At 38.7% G+C, this 16,116-nt stretch overlaps 2 protein-coding genes across 6 annotated transcripts in view; one reads left to right on the top strand and one right to left on the bottom strand.

Moving 5' to 3' along the window:
- The window catches only part of lrp2a (low density lipoprotein receptor-related protein 2a), a 55,164-nt gene extending 45,764 nt beyond the window's left edge, over positions 1 to 9,400 (top strand). The window contains 20 exon segments of the mRNA XM_077579930.1: positions 832 to 948; positions 1,760 to 1,897; positions 1,976 to 2,098; positions 2,166 to 2,294; positions 2,493 to 2,624; positions 2,707 to 2,838; positions 3,185 to 3,328; positions 3,404 to 3,569; positions 3,650 to 3,778; positions 3,855 to 4,078; positions 4,171 to 4,350; positions 5,266 to 5,385; positions 5,556 to 5,646; positions 5,728 to 5,795; positions 5,952 to 6,069; positions 6,174 to 6,294; positions 6,364 to 6,474; positions 6,784 to 6,900; positions 7,979 to 8,050; positions 8,141 to 9,400. Coding sequence (XP_077436056.1) covers positions 832 to 948; positions 1,760 to 1,897; positions 1,976 to 2,098; positions 2,166 to 2,294; positions 2,493 to 2,624; positions 2,707 to 2,838; positions 3,185 to 3,328; positions 3,404 to 3,569; positions 3,650 to 3,778; positions 3,855 to 4,078; positions 4,171 to 4,350; positions 5,266 to 5,385; positions 5,556 to 5,646; positions 5,728 to 5,795; positions 5,952 to 6,069; positions 6,174 to 6,294; positions 6,364 to 6,474; positions 6,784 to 6,900; positions 7,979 to 8,050; positions 8,141 to 8,341 — 2,633 coding nt within the window. The 3' untranslated portion in view covers positions 8,342 to 9,400.
- Positions 9,401 to 9,661: 261 nt separating this feature from the next.
- On the bottom strand, positions 9,662 to 16,107 carry rdh1 (retinol dehydrogenase 1). 5 transcript variants are annotated; one of them, XM_077579938.1, is made up of 6 exons: positions 15,457 to 16,107; positions 13,532 to 13,564; positions 13,141 to 13,447; positions 12,117 to 12,395; positions 11,047 to 11,210; positions 9,662 to 10,182 (listed from the first exon to the last, which is right to left on the bottom strand). In XM_077579938.1, the coding sequence occupies exons 3-6, from the start codon at positions 13,410 to 13,412 to the stop codon at positions 9,950 to 9,952; spliced, it is 948 nt and encodes a 315-aa protein (XP_077436064.1). In that variant the 5' UTR covers positions 13,413 to 13,447; positions 13,532 to 13,564; positions 15,457 to 16,107; the 3' UTR covers positions 9,662 to 9,949. The 5 variants fall into 5 exon arrangements, with proteins under 5 accessions (XP_077436064.1, XP_077436061.1, XP_077436065.1 ...); XM_077579935.1 differs by having other exon boundaries at positions 12,117 to 12,375; XM_077579939.1 differs by lacking the exon at positions 15,457 to 16,107 and adding an exon at positions 13,648 to 13,752.
- Between the last annotated feature and the right edge of the window lie 9 nt (positions 16,108 to 16,116).

Genomic DNA, 16,116 nt, shown 5'->3' with positions numbered 1-16,116 from the left:
ATGAGAATATTTTCACAATTCAAATTCAATAATTATTGATTATAAATTAAAAAGATTCTGAATTGTCTAAAGTGTCAGGTCTTTCATAAATGTAAGAAAATACTTTTAAATTCACGTGAACAGTAAATTTCAAGAAAACAGTACAATACCAAAAAAAATGGCCTTTAACTCTTTGACTGACAGACGTTTTCAGAAAAGGGATGCCGTGGGTGCCAGCCGATTTAAGCATTTTTGACTGATTTTCAAGGTCCACAGAAAATTATGTGTTTGGACTATGGAAACACACATACTACCAAATGAAAGATTGAACTCTCATCTTTCATCAGAAAAAAAAGTTTGTTTCTACCTTATTCCGTTTTTCAGTAATCAACAATAGAAAATGGTTAGTTTCACCTCTGTTTTGAAAAAAAAAAACGTCTTTTAACGTCTTTGGCACTCCTCCATAGGATTTTACTAAACGTTATTTAACGTTTTTGGCAGTCAAAGAGTTAAAATTGTATTTTCTAATGAATTTATGGGAAAAAGATATTAAAATAAATAATCAATTCATGGTTTTATGAATCGTTATCAGGCTTGAAAAGGAAAATCGATTCAACATCAATCATTTGGTTTAGTTTTTTTAACCCAAGCCTAAAAATAAAGGCAAATCAGCCATGAATTAATATAAAAGACAGTTTATCTACTTCAGTGGTCTGCCAAATTCCCTGTGCTTTAGGTAGTTTAAGTACAATAGATCCACAATTTATATATAATGCAAAAAATGTATGACAATCCCTCCTTTGTCTTATCTTTTTTTTGCTAAAACTCTGTTAAAATGATATCTCGTCACAGAGCTCCGGACGTGCCATCCTGGCTACTTCCAGTGTGGAAGTGGACATTGCATCGCCGACCGCTTCAAATGTGACGGCAACGCCGACTGCGTGGACTTCACGGATGAGTCGTCATGTCGTGAGTTTGGATTACAAACACTTTATTCATTGTCATTAGAAGTCTCATATTAAGTCATTTACTGCCATTGACGGCTTTTGACATAAAAAATTAATTTGAACTATTTTTATTAGTTTAACTCAATCACTGCCGTTGACGGCTTTAGACGTCAAAAATTATTTTTAACTATTTCTATTAGTTTAACATTTTTTTCACTTTTGTTAACAAGAGTATGAAAACCTAGAAAAATGTTTTTTTGTGTACATTTAGAACAGATATAAAATTTGTGCTTAATCATGTGTTAACTATTGAAGTCATCTGATTAATTACAATTTAAAAATTTGATCGCCTGGCGACCTAATTTTTAATAATCTTTTCTTTTTTTATATAATCTTTTTTCAAAAAAGAAATTATTAAAAAATTAAGGCGTCAGGCGATTTAAATGTTTTATTGTAATTAATCCCATTAACTCATGATTAATCACAAATTTTATATCTGGTCTAAATGTACAATATTTTTCCCCCTAGGTTTTCATACTCTTGTTAACAAAAGTAGGAAAAAATGTTAAACTAATAGAAATAGGTCAAATGAATTTTTGACGTCTACAGCCGTCAATGGCAGTAAATGAGTTAATAATATTTTTTTTTTAATCACGTCAGCCGATTAAAAAAAAAATTCAATGTAATTAATCGCATGACTTCACTAGTTAACTCACGATTAATCACAAATTTGACATCTGTTCTAAATGTACAATTTTTTTGTTTTGTTTTTATACTCTTGTTAACAAAAGTGGACAAAATGTTACGTTCAACATTCTGTTCTCGACTTTTAGCACCACGCTTCCCAAACGGCACCTACTGCCCCCACTTCCTGTTTGAGTGCAAGAACCACGTCTGCGTCCAGCCTCACTGGAAGTGCGACGGGGACGACGACTGCGGGGACAATTCCGACGAGGAGCTTCACCTCTGCTGTAAGAAAAACGCGCGCACAAAATCCATCCCTTGCCAAATTTCCAAATCGGGTTTCATGATCAACTTTCCATCCGTAGTGACAGTGCAGTGTGAGACGCAGTTCCGTTTCCGCTGCGACAACAACCGTTGCATCTACAGCCACGAGCTGTGCAACTCCGTGGACGACTGTGGCGACGGCTCGGACGAGAGACAAGAAAGCTGTAAGATGACTTTGAAGCATCTCTTCTTCTATTGTTGTCTAGAGTGCGATGTTTTCGTTTTGTACAGGCCAAAGCCCCACACATGGACCCTGCACTGACGAGGAGTACAAATGCAGTAATCGGCAATGCGTTCCTCTTCAATACGCCTGCGATGATTATGACGACTGCGGGGACCTGTCGGACGAACTCGGCTGCCGTACGTAAACGATTTAGACCACAACTCAGGTCATCACATTGTAGTTTATTAATTTTTTTAAATTATTTTTCTCTTTTTTTTCTTCTTTTTTTTTTTAAATTCTTTTTCCCTTTTTTTTAATATTTTTTTTAATCTTTTTCTTTCTGGAGAAACATTGTCGTTGAATTGACATTGCATTATTGCGTGTTCACCTCTCAGACCAGCACAGCGCACACTCTTGCAGTGCCCACGTGTGTGAACACAACTGTACCGACCTGACCGACGGGGGCTTCTTGTGCTCCTGCATGCCAGGCTACCGGGCCAGAAGCGACGAACGACACAGCTGTGAAGGTAATGACATCCATTGTTTTACTTCTTTTTTTTTTTTTTTTTTTATGTTTCCACTCAACTTTGTCTGTTTGCGGGGGGGAAGATATCAACGAGTGTGAGGTGTACGGGATTTGTCCACAAGAGTGCAAGAACACAAAGGGAAGCTACGAGTGTTTCTGCGCGGAAGGCTTCGTCTCCTTTAGCGAGCCACATGGGACCCAGTGTGCGGCACAAGGTACGAAAATATGGAGGGCAAAAAAAAAGCCAAAATAATACGTTAATGAATAAATAAAAGTGAAAAGAAGAAGAAAATTAATACAAGAAATAATATAAATGCAAATAAATTATTTATTTTTTTCAGCTTGTTTTTTATATATATATATATATATTTTTTTTTTTATTATATATTTTTATATAGATTTTTAGTTTCACTTTTATTTATTTATTATGTATTTATTTAATATTTTGGGATTTTTGGTCCTCCATACAAAAAAGCGCCGCAAAGACAAATAATACATTGTTGAACTTAATTTGAGTGTTGAACCGCATTTCTAAAAGTATCTTTATCTGTGTAACAAAAGGAAACCCACCAGTGCTTCTCCTGCCGGATAACGTCCGCATCCGCCGTTTCAATCTTTCATCGGAGCAGTATTTAGACTATGTGGACAATGCCGAGCATATCCAAGCTCTGGACTACTTGTGGGATCCAGACAAACAAGGCCTTAGTAAGAATTTACAACATTTTGAGTTTTTTTTTTTTTTTTTTGCAGTTGCCCTCATGACCCCTGTCTTGTATTAAGGTATTGTGTACTGGACAGTTGTGGGTCGAGGATCAGAGTTTGGCTCCATCAAACGGGCCTATATGACCACCTTCAACGATCACGGCAACAACCCAGTCAGAGACACGGACCTCAATCTGAAATATGTGGCCAATCCCGATGGCATCGCTGTTGACTGGGTTGGCGGGTAATTGCCCCCCGGGCTTTTTTGGTGTTTTCCTTTTGGCCCAGTCTGTCATTAATTCACAATTCCCCTTGTGTTTACAGACACATCTACTGGACTGACGCTGGCACCAATCGCATCGAAGTGGCCAAACTGGATGGACGCTACAGGAAGTGGTTGATCCACACTGACCTCGACCAGCCCGCCGCTATCGTCGTCAATCCAGCACTTGGGTGCGGATGCTTTAGTTGGTTTGTTAGTGTACGATGTGTCGCGCAAAGCTTGATGAATGTAATGCGGTCTTGGCAGAACAATGTACTGGACAGATTGGGGTAGGAAACCCAAAATAGAGTCGGCGTGGATGGACGGCCAAAGCAGGCAGGTGCTAGTCGGTGAAGAAGACTTGGGTTGGCCTACTGGTCTGGCTCTCGACTATCTGAATGCACACAGGATCTACTGGTGCGACTCCAAAGAAAACATCATCGGCTCCATGAAGCCTGATGGCACGGACAGAAAGATCATCGTATCAGGAGGTCGGAGCCGTGTGCTAATTATCCAATACATTTGGTCAAAATAAAACAATGCATATTGATGGTACGGTACCTGTATTGTGTCCATGCTCCAGATATTGGGAATCCATACAGTCTGGATCTGTTTGAGGGTCATGTGTACTGGACAACAAAGGAGAAAGGGGAAGTGTGGAGGACTAATAAGTTTGGGAAAGGAAACAAAGTCAAAGTGTTAACCATCAACCCATGGCTAACTCAGGTTCGCATTTACCAGGAGCACCGACACAACCACTCAGGTCAGTCCTCGATCACACAAATAAAATAATGTACCGTATTCTCTAAAACTAAACTTGTATTCTTTGACTGCACATTCGTTGATAATACTTGTATTTATAAATAAAAAAATAATTAAGAGGCGAAAATTAGTAGTTCACGTGTAATTAAATATACATTTGTGAAGCTGGTCAATCTCTGACAAACAAGATTTTTTTTTGAAAAATTATAATACTAAAAGACATAATTGATTATTTTTATTTTTTATTAATAGATTTGTTAGCCAAAGGGTGACATTAGTGAAAGGCTAAAGTCACATGAATCAGAGATTAAGACCTAGTTTGTGTACATTTTATGTTTGAATTGTCATTATATTTATTATAATTATATTCAGTAAATGATCATTATCAATCTATTTAGTGTAACAGTGTAGCTGTGTGGTATGTGAAATTGTTCTTCACACCATCATGGAGCCATAGCTAGAATCATGGCTAGCGAGCTACTTTTATTTTTTTATTATCATTATTATTATTTCAGCTAGCTAAAATAGCTAACATAGCTAGCTAGCTATTTAATTTACTGATTATCTATCTATCTATCTATCTATCTATCTATCTATCTATCTATCTATCTATCTATCTATCTATCTATCTATCTATCTATCTATCTATCTATCTATCTATCTATCTATCTATCTATCTATCACTAAAGCTAGCTAGAACTAGAGTAAAGCTAAAGCTAGCCTGCTAGCTAGCTAGAACTAGATATAAACTACATGAATATAAAGTGCTATGAAATAAACTGGTTGAGTTGACTTTATATTTGCAAAGTTTAGCCTCCCAAAAAAATGGATTAATTAAACGCTATACCGTCATGTGACTTTATTCAATTTCAACATCAGTTATCTCATTTGAGTGACTCTGCTTTGCTCTCATCAGTGCCCAACCCTTGCAAGAATGTGTGCAGTCACCTGTGTCTCCTCCGGCCAGGTGGTTACACCTGCGCCTGCCCCCAAGGTTCCTCCGCGCTTGATTTCGACTCGGGTGAATGCGACGCAGGTACGCCACAGCCTGACACGCCATATGCTGTACCACCGCTACCGCCTGCGTCTGTCCTCATCCCGGCTGCTCCCCCCCGTGGTTTGATTTTGTTGTGAATTTGTTTTATTTTGTACTTGATTTTATTTTTGCCATGGCTTCGTTCCCCCCACCCCCCCCCCCCCCTGCAGCCATTGAGGCGCCTGTTGCAATGCCTCTTGCATGCAGATGCATGAATGGTGGGACCTGCTACACTGATGAAGCGGGTCTGCCCAAGTGCAAGTGAGTGTCGTTTGCTACGTGTTTCATAGCAGTCCATAAAAAGTTCAGCCGGTAATTCAGTCATCCTGTGTTTTTACAAAGGTGTCCTCACGGTTATTTGGGCAGCTACTGCGAAATGGGCAAATCACGAAGCGCCCCAACGGGAACAGGTACCACGGCTTTTTTTTTTTTTTTTACCACCCTTTCATTGTTTTTCTTTTTAATCCAACAGATATTATTTCATTATTCAAATAGCCAAATTTGAATTTCCTCTTCAAATGGATTTCAGTGAACAATTAATTATGATCTACTTTTTCTGTCTCAAGCTGTGGCAGTTCTACTGGCAGTCATCATCATCCTCATCACTGGCGCTTTGGCAGTCGGGGTCTTCCTCAACTACAAACGAACCGGATCCTTCATCCCCTCTATGCCCAAACTGCCCAGGTTTGCTTAGCGTTTCCCTTTTCCCATCGTATTCAAATATACACGTTGTGCACTCGCTGATGCTCGCAAAAGATTAGTAAAGCAATGGCATAATGTTTTACTAGTCTCAGCAGTCTGGTGAAGTCTAGCGACGCAGGAAACGGAGTCACGTTCCACTCGGGCGATAACGTGGATCTCGGACCGACGCGCATTGGGGTGTCGTTCATCGATAGCGCCATGCAAATGGTGAGTTCAGTCCCCTTTTCGTCGTATTGTGAAATTCGTCATATGACGGCGATGGAAATGTCATTATAGGATGACCATTTTGCCATGGAAGCGGCGAGGCATCCCGTCACCTTCGAGAACCCGTTATATGCCAACATGGCCGCCATGGCCGCTGACCCAGCTGTCATTCACGCCTCGCAGGTACACAAGCACACCTCGCACCAAATCGTATTGAGAACAGAAGAATGATGAATTTGTCCTGCAACAAAATCATGGCGTACAAAAATAATATTTTTTACCCGCTTATTTATAAGATTAAAATTAGGCGATATTATTTTCCTAACATTCACTGATAAAAAAAAAAAAAAAAATCCAGTAAACCCAATCCTACTAAACTGTTTACTAAACAAATCTTCTTTCAGTCACAGTTTTTTTTAAACTTTCTAACAGCCCACTAAGAATATTTGGACGACACAAACTAACATTTCAAATGTTTTGCTCCACGTGCAGGTGACTGTTAACGTGAGTGGCGAGAAATTGCAGAACAACTTTGTGAACCCGGTCTACCACGCAGACATGAGCGGGGGCCTTGTCAACACGTCGTCTGTTAGGACCAAACCTGTTGAGGTTAGGCTCTTCTTATACTTCATTAGAAAAAGTATTTTGTGGGTATTACATAAATTGTGCACTTTTTTTTTTTTAACTCAAAATAACTTTTTGTTGTTGTTATGAGTAACTTTAACTCTTTGACTGCCAGACGTTTTCAGAAAAGGGATGCCGTGGGTGCCAGCCGATTTAAGCATTTTTGACTGATCTTTCAAGGTCCACAGAAAATTATGTGTTTGGACTATGGAAACACACATACTACCAGATGAAAGATTGGACTCTCATCTTTCATCAGAAAAAAAAAGTTTGTTTCTACCTTATTCCGTTTTTCAGTAATCAACAATAGAAAATGGTTAGTTTCACCTCTGTTTAAAAAAAAAAAACGTCTTTTAACGTCTTTGGCACTCCTCCATATGATTTTACTAAACGTTATATAACGTTTTTGGCAGTCAAAGAGTTAATTTACAATAAGGGATTATAATATAACAATATAAATAATAATAATTATTAATTATAATATATATATATATATATGATTTATTTTTTATTCATAAAATAATAAATAATATAACAACAACATAAAAATTTGCAATGAGACAAACCCAGCACTACCCAAAATACCCCAAAAATTTGTGAGTAATTAACACCCCCTAGCTGCTTATGTTTATTGTTTTTAAGAAAGCTTACCAAGTCAAATTAACCTGTAGATAAACTTGCTTAAAGTTGCCATATGGAACTTTTTCCCCCAAAAATAACTTTACAATAAGCTTTTTATTTGACCATTTATGACTGAAATGCCTTCTAATTAGTAGATTAACACCTTAGCTGTTCACAACCTGGTACTCCTGCAAGCCTCTGGCCAATAGTTTTCAGACTGGATTGGGGTTAGAATTTCCCCGCCCCCTGTCTGCGGATGTGACGTAATGTGCGTGGTGTGTATGTGAAGAACGGTATGTGCAGTTTCATTTTTCGTCAGCAGGTGGCAGTAGCGATTCGAAATGGAATATTCTACATTGATTAGCTTTAACTTGAGTAATATACTATTGCTATAGTATGTGCAAGGTACATCAGTTAATGCATGATGCATGGTTTCTATAAGGAGTCAACGTGGAGCTTATTCAAACGCAAACTGAAGCCCAGCAGCACATTTGAAAACCAGTCCTATGCCAAGGTGAGTTAATAAGGCTAGATTTGGAATCCATTAGAAAAGTAACAAAACAAAAAATAACAAGAATTCAATTTTTTCTTTTCTTTTTGGCAGATGAGGGACGACAAGTCCGAAGGAAGCAGAGGTGGCGATCCGTCGACACCGGAACCTTCTGCCCCACCCCCTAAACCTCAACGGAGGGATCACCATCATCATCATCACCATCATCATCATCATCGTCCGGGCACCTTTTCGCCAACCGAGGACAGTTTCAAAGACACGGCCACTCTGGTTAAAGAGGACAGTGACGTATAACCCCGCCCTCATCGACGGGGATTCACACTTTGCACAGAATTTATTTTTTTATGCAGCCTGTGGAAGAAAAAAAAAAAATCAATTTGTTATATTCATAAGACATATACAGTATAGTGGTGCCTTGATATATGACGAGTGACACAAATGAAGTTTTCGGAGAAATGAGACGTGTTTAGGTTAGTAAAACTTCACAATACAAGTCCTGTATGAGAAGTCATAAAAAAAAATTAAGAGGCTTAAAAACACACGCACAACTTTGCCTTCAAATAGCTTAATGCTAACACTCAATGCAAAATGCCATAATAGGGCTAACGAATAGCATTGAGAGCGACGAATATTACAACACAAACGGTCCATCAAACTGACAATATAACAATATTCACAGGCAAATTTTCGTCATGCTCTGAAACAAAACAAAAAAACGGACTAATGTTAATATTAAGTTACAGTAGTTGTGAAAGTTTTTCCCGTTTGTGTTTTCATGCCCAGCCCAGAGCCGTATATAGTTTTCACAGCAACTGTGATTGGTCAACTGCTGGTCACGTGACAGAAAGACGCCATCTTGTTACCCTGTCGAAACACTATATACGGCTCTGTTCATGCCTGTATTATATTGCCCCCTGCTGGCCAAACAGCATAACTCTACTTTTACTTGAAGTCATTTTACATTCTATTTATTAATGAAGTTTTGAAAATGAGTTTTATGAAGTAAATGTAAAGTGCTATTTTTCGTCCCAAAAACATTACCCAAATGTGTTTTTGTAAGGGAAGCTGAAACCGATTAATGCCCTTTCAGTTCATTTCAATCCAGATCATGATTTTCTTGAGATAAGAGTGTGGCCACAGAGCGAATTAAACTTGCATCTCAAGGCACCACTGTACATTTCTATAGAATAAGGAAGAACGTTTATGCCTTTGTGACATTACGTATGCCAATTCTCATGTTTGTGTTTCTTCTTTATTCTCATGTACAATATGCATTTCTTTGCACTGACGCTGCTGATGAAGATGTTGATAAATATGTTGTATATTTGTAAATTTGAAGGAGAAGATTTTGAACTAGATGTGCATTTATACACATTGTACAAGGTGAGCTGCATTCTGCAATGTACAGTCAGTACCTCTATTGTCACAAGAGGAAAAAAAATATCGTCATGATTTTCTGCCTTTGCCATATGATAAATATATAATCTATATATTATGCACCTCAGTACCTTCAGGGTGATTGGAATGAATTGATCAAACATGCAGTTTCAACATATGGGAACTAAATAATGCAATTATGTGAATCAAAAAAAAAAACAACTTTTTTTTTTACTCTTATGTTATCCCTGACTTTGTGACTTTTAATCATTGTAATCATGTCCTTTTCTATCAGTAATGATATGAGAATAACAGACACAATTGTTTGAAGCAATACTTGAACATTGATGTTAATTTATGTTGATTATCCCCAAGAGCCGCGCATGACCTAAGAATGCAGATGAGTCATTTTGTATCCAACACGAAAAGCATTTCACATCTGAAATGATTACAAATAAAACCTGCTTTCTCTGATCGCCGACAATACGCTGCTGCTCAGACGCGACGGAATTAAAAAGTTGCTCTTCATGGCTTCCTCGCCGCCGCCGCCGCAGGTGAAGGCAGAAGCGAGCTGATGACAAAGTCGGACGCAAAGGAAGGCAAGTAGGACAACGGGATCCACAGAAGTTTGGCGTCCCAGCCGGCGGCGTAGCGCGTGCGGGGGAAGCGGGCCGTCAAGGCGTGCTCCATGCAGCTCGTAACCGTGGAGATGCGGCGACTGCAAAGGAGGTCCATGGAGAAGGCCTGCGACTTCACATCTGCAAGAGGTCACAACGTTGGACGCATTTTAGTGGACCGCAATGAGGTGCCGGGAAAAAAACACTCACACGTTTAAAAATTTAAAAATCCAACAGAAAACATACATCGTAACACTTCATATACAAACAACCTCATATATACCAGACCATCTCACCTACCCCCCAAAAAAATTACAAAATGCTCTCACACACACACCCCAAAAAAATACAAAAGAAGCACACAAAAAAAACTTTTCATAGCATACACACACAAAAAGAAAACATGACAAAATGCCTTCACCCACTAAAAAACTCACGCTAAAAAAAAAAGTGAAACCAAAAAACAAAACACCTCACTCTCACCAAAAAACTCAAATACACACACACAAAAAAACTGCAAAAAAATGTACACACAATTTTTAAAAAAATCCTCTCACTCAAAAAACTCTCACGCACACCAAAAAACCTCTCACATGAAAAAATCTTCATATGAAAAAAACTAAACAATTATTTTTAAAAACACAACAAAATACGTCACACTCAGCAAAAACCTCACACATGAAAAAAAACAACAAAAATCATCCAGAATACTCTCACATGACAGAAAGCTCATGCAAAACAAACACAAAAAAAATAATACCTTGCCTCACAAAAAAAGAACAAAAAAAGCTCTCACTCAACCCTGAAAATACGCTTTCAGAAACACACGTACACTGAAAAACGAAACAAAAAAATTCTCACACTCACCAAAATCTCTCTCACACATAAAACTTACACACACCAAAACAAGAAAACTTTTGTAATGAGAGAGGTGTTTATTTTCGCACGTGAGAGAGGTACCTTTATATTTTTTTACAATTTCACAAAAGCCCACTTTTTACTCACAGTCATCAAAGTACGTCTGTCCATAGGATCTTTTTGTTTCTCGAGGGAGACGAGTCCAGAGCCTTTTGAGGTCCGCCTCTATGAGATCCAAACGGGTCATGTTAGTCTTGAAGAAACCAGGTTCAATGATGCTCACTTTGATACCAAAGTGCTGCATGTCCCGCCTAGTCAAAACAGACACAACAGTTCATTTAATACATAACATAACACTATGTAAACGTTATGTTTATGTTATAACATATTTTATAAGAACACACCACAATGACATAATTAAATAGAATGTAAAGGATTAAACCGGTTTTGTTTGCCACATTTCTTGCTTCAGTTCAATTGCCATTGTACTACTTCTCCTGGTAGGTGCACCTTGGCCAGTACAGAATATCGGCCATCTTGGATCGCTAACTACGACAACTACCCTAGAACAAAATACCTTCATATGCCTGCGCTATAGTGCACGTTTGTAAAAACATGATAAAAACCATGAAAAAAATATAAATAATTCTTGATGCAGTTTAAAATAACTAAGTAGCTTTTAAGACTATACGTTTTAAAGATTAACATTTTAGTATTGACCCATTTACATTTCCAGCGAGTCTGGCTTGTTATACTTTAAGTTTGCGGTGTCCGTCCGTCCGTCCGTCTTCTTCCGCTTATCCGGGGTCGGGTCGCGGGGGCAGCAGCTTTAGCAGGGAAGCCCAGACTTCCCTCTCCCCAGCCACTTCAGCCAGCTCATCCGACGGGACCCCAAGGCGTTCCCAGGACAGCCGAGAGACATAGTCTCTCCAGCGTGTCTTGGGTCGTCCCCGGGGCCTCCTGCCGGTAGGACATGCCCGGAACACCTCCCCAGGAGGCCTTTCTATTAGTAAAAAACTGCTTGGGTAAAGAACTGGTTTTATTAAAATAAAAAAAAATTAACATAAACAAACGTGCACCTGTTTTGACCTATGTTGTTGCCGTAGTTAGCGTTCCAAGATGGCCGATCTTCTGCGCATCCGCGTCACAGATAGTGCAGGGTGGGGTCACAGATAGCGCTTTGACCGTTGTCAAGGCAACAGTGCCAATCCACATACCTGAGGCTGTCCGAGAAGGCCTCCACCCCCCACTTGGACAGACAGTAGCCACCCCCGGTGAGCGCCAGTCGGCCCATGATGCTAGCCACGTTCACCACGCGGCCCCGAGCCTTTTTCAGGAGCGGCAGGAAGTGGAGCGTTACATCGATCGTGCCGAGCAAGTTCACGTCCAAAACCGTTGTGAAATCCTCCAAGTGCATCCACTCTGCCGGGCCGATGGGTGTGGACCGGCCCGCGTTGTTCACCAACCCCCACAGGCCTGGCGACGAACAAAGCCGCCTCATTAGCGGCAGAGAGGTCAGGGAAAGGTCACTAATATATAGATTAAAAAAGGATAAATATATATTTTTGATATTATAAATTTGTTATATGAGGTTTTTTTTTGTTGTTGCTGATTAATATTCCTCACTTTTTTTTTACTTAACTCTTTGACTGCCAAAACCGTTAAATAACGTTTAGTAAAATCCTATGGAGGAGTGCCAAAGACGTTAAAAGACGTTTTTTTTTTCAAAACAGGTGAAACTAACCATTTTCTATTGTTGATTACTGTAAAACGGAATAAGGTAGAAACAAACTCCAAAGTCCAATCTTTCATTTGGTAGTATGTGTGTTTCCATAGTCCAAAGAGCTAATATATAGATCAAAAAAGGATACATATATATTTTTGATATTATAAATTTGTTATATGAGTTTTTTTTGTTGTTGTTTCTGATTAATATTTCTCACTTTTTTTCTCTCTTTTTTACTTAAATGGTATTTTATTTTATTTTTTCTCTGCAGTATAAATTTAATGGTCTCTCATAGAAGCTTTTGTGCTGTGAAAAGTGTGGGATGGTTATTCTCTCCCTCCACATTGCACTAAAAGGATCTATCAGATGTGTCAGTAGGAGGATGAAGACTTGATGAGGAGGAGTAGCCGAGGGGGGGGCAGGGTGTCAGTCCAGGTTATCTCCCAGCGCCTCACTCGGACTGGCACTCTATCACCCCCCCCCCCCCCCCTCCCCCCCACACCCCATCTCCTCACCTCGCTCTCCCACCTCTCTGCTCACAAACTCCCGCGCCCCCCTGATGCTCTCGCCGTCCGTTACGTCCAGGAGGAGCGCCCTCAGCCTGGGGGAGGCCGAGCGCGCCAGCTCCGCCGAGCCCGTCTCGGTGAGGCACGCCGCGATGACGCGGAAACCTTTGCCATCCAGCTGCCTGGCAAGCAGGTGGCCGAAACCGCTGTCGCACCCTGTGATGAGCACGTGCTTGAGGTTGAAGGCATCCATCTTGGAGGAGTCTCGGATGTACCAGCATGTGGCGGCCACAAGTAGGAAAGAGGTCACCAAAGCCTGAAATGTATCATATTATTATTTTTTTTTTTTTATAGGAAACATTTCCTGCCCTTTATAACTACATGGGAAACATCAACGTACCTCCAAGATACCTGAAGTTAGTCCTTCAGTTACCTGAGTGGACAAAAACAAAATGAGTTCTTAGGATAGGTTTGAACCGCTCCGTCCATTGATCGCTACGGGGAATGTGAGGTTACTTGATGATGAATGAATAACAGCTGCAGTTTGTTTGTTTACATTCAACCGTCAGTTGCTTCAGCCAACGGGTGACATCATGCAACCCTTCAATTGTGTTCCCACAACCTCATACGGCAAGAGGCCACCAACAGGCCACTGGCGGAACAGCACGTGGTTAACATAACTCGAACATTTGGTCAATGGTGGTTTTGCAGAAGTTTAGTTTGAACGGAAGTATTTTAATGAGAAAATAATACTTGATTTATTTATTTTTTCATTTATTTTATGTTTAATCAAGCTCTAGGAATAGTTATTTTTAAATATTTTCAAGTACATACTTATTAAAATAAAATTAAACAGCCTGCTTCAAAAAGTTATTAAAAAATAATAAATGTTGAGTATTTTTTTTTTTTTTAATAATGAAACAAGAATTGAATGCGACTGTCACACCGCAGTGAGGTTGTCTTGTCATTTCCTGTTTTATTTTGAAAATTCTGACTCCTTTCGTTTCAGGTCACTGATTGTGTCCACCTGTTTCCCATTACCGTCATGTGTTAAATGGTCTGCGTCTCCCCTGTCTTGTTCCAAAGTGTTTTCGTCAGAGCCACTCAAGCCAGTCACAGTCCTCAGCCTTGTTGTCCTGTCTCTTGTGTGAACTTTGGTTTGTAACTTTGTATAGCCACAATTTAGTTTTAGTTAAGGAGTAATGTTGTTTTGTTTGTAGTTTAGACATCCTCCATTTTTAGCGCCTTTCTGTCAAGAAGGCAAAGTTTGGTGGAGGAGCCAGTCGCAGGGAAGGAAGGGCAAGGAGGCAAAGGTGATGTACAAAAAAGGACTTTAATTACTAAAAAACAAAAGCGAACTCCAAATGGCAAGAGAAAACAAAACGTGGGGAAGATAACAAGGTAAAAACTGGTAGCATGACGGGAGGAAAATGACTGAACCGACACAGACAGAGGGGAGACAGGAGACTAAATACACACACGCTAATGACACAACAAGACACACTTGGGGCAAGACACAAGTGACTGAGGGCACTGATTGGTTGGCACGAGAAAGGGCAGGATTCCACTTAACAAGACCAAGGGAGACACACAAGGAAAAACAGAACCCAAACATGACACCTTTAGATACATTTGAATGCAACAAGATGTTTTTTTTAAAAAAAAAAACTAAATGATATTAATGACATTATCCCAAAAATCGTAAAATATAAATATTTATATTTAAAAAAATATTTTCACTGCAATAAAGGCAAATGAAAAATGTAAACATATTTATGTAATAAGATTTAAGGAATTTTGTGGTCAGCGTCAATAAGCTACAATGAAGTTAAAAATTGGAAGATTTTTTAAAAAAGGAATGTTACCAGATGTTTTTATTAAAAATATCGATTTTTTTAAAAATAAAATATAAATACATTTTGATGTAAGAATATGCAACACTTAATTTTAAATATTTTTTTTATGTAAAAATTGAAAGTGAAAACGTCACCTTTTTTATTTTAAATTTACATTCCAGCCTGGGATAAGTATTATATTGATAGAAATGGCGCCCCTGTGTGGTCAAACAAATGTATTGCAACATTGAAAGTCAGTATCAACTGTTTTTTGCCAGCTTGTGAATAGTTTTAATTCATCCATAGTCCAAAAACAAAAGAACTTCGTACTTTATAATGCATTAAAACAAATCCAAACGTTAAACCATTTCCAATCACTTCACATCTTTTACCCGCTTGTGTTGTGCCGTTTTACGCCTCACTTTCAATGTCTCACCACTGAATACACTGAATAGTTTTAAGATTATGGTTGAAAAACAAACAAACCTACCATGTCTACAGAAGTTGGAATGTGGTCGTCTCTTCATTAGGAATGCTGAATGAAGGCAGAGACAATCCCTTCAATGTTTCACAAGTGTGAGATTGAGCAACATGCATTCTTTGACCAGCACATTGATAGGATCATAACCTAAAATGAACTATGTGACGTCACGCCACGTGGGTAACTAACAGTTCAATGTTCAGCTTATAACAAAAACTTTTATTCGTTTTTTGCCATTTAACTCATTCCCTGCCATTGACAGCTATAGGCGTCAAAATGTCATTGTAACTATTTTTTAAAAACATTTTTTTCCCCATTTTTGTTTTCCATTGTTGTTTTGTACATTTAGAACAGATATAAAATTTGTGATTAATCGTGAGTTAACTAGTGAAGTCATGCGATTAATTCCGATTACAAATTTTAATCACCCGATGCCCTTAATCTTTAAAAAAAATATATATATATAAAAAATTAGGGGCGTCGGGCGATTACAATTTTTAAACGTAATTAATCGCATGACTTCACTACTTAACTCATGATTAATCACAAATTTTATATCTGTTCTAATACAAAAATAAAATTCTAGGTTTTTATACTTTTGTTAACCAAAGTGGGAAAAAATGTTAAACTAGAAATAGTTAAAATGAATTTTTGACGTCTATAGCCGTC

This window comes from Vanacampus margaritifer, chromosome 11, assembly GCF_051991255.1.
Source record: "Vanacampus margaritifer isolate UIUO_Vmar chromosome 11, RoL_Vmar_1.0, whole genome shotgun sequence".
NCBI classification, from domain to species: domain Eukaryota; kingdom Metazoa; phylum Chordata; class Actinopteri; order Syngnathiformes; family Syngnathidae; genus Vanacampus; species Vanacampus margaritifer.
Note: the sequence above shows the minus strand (reverse complement) of the source record. Positions and strands in the feature narration are given on the sequence as shown.

Coding starts and splice junctions, on each gene's coding strand:
- rdh1 (XM_077579935.1), bottom strand. Junction 13,448..13,531: donor TAACTTCAGGTATCTTGGAG/GTACGTTGATGT, acceptor GATACATTTCAG/GCTTTGGTGACCTCTTTCCT. Junction 11,211..12,116: donor GCCTTCTCGGACAGCCTCAG/GTATGTGGATTG, acceptor TGTTTTGACTAG/GCGGGACATGCAGCACTTTG.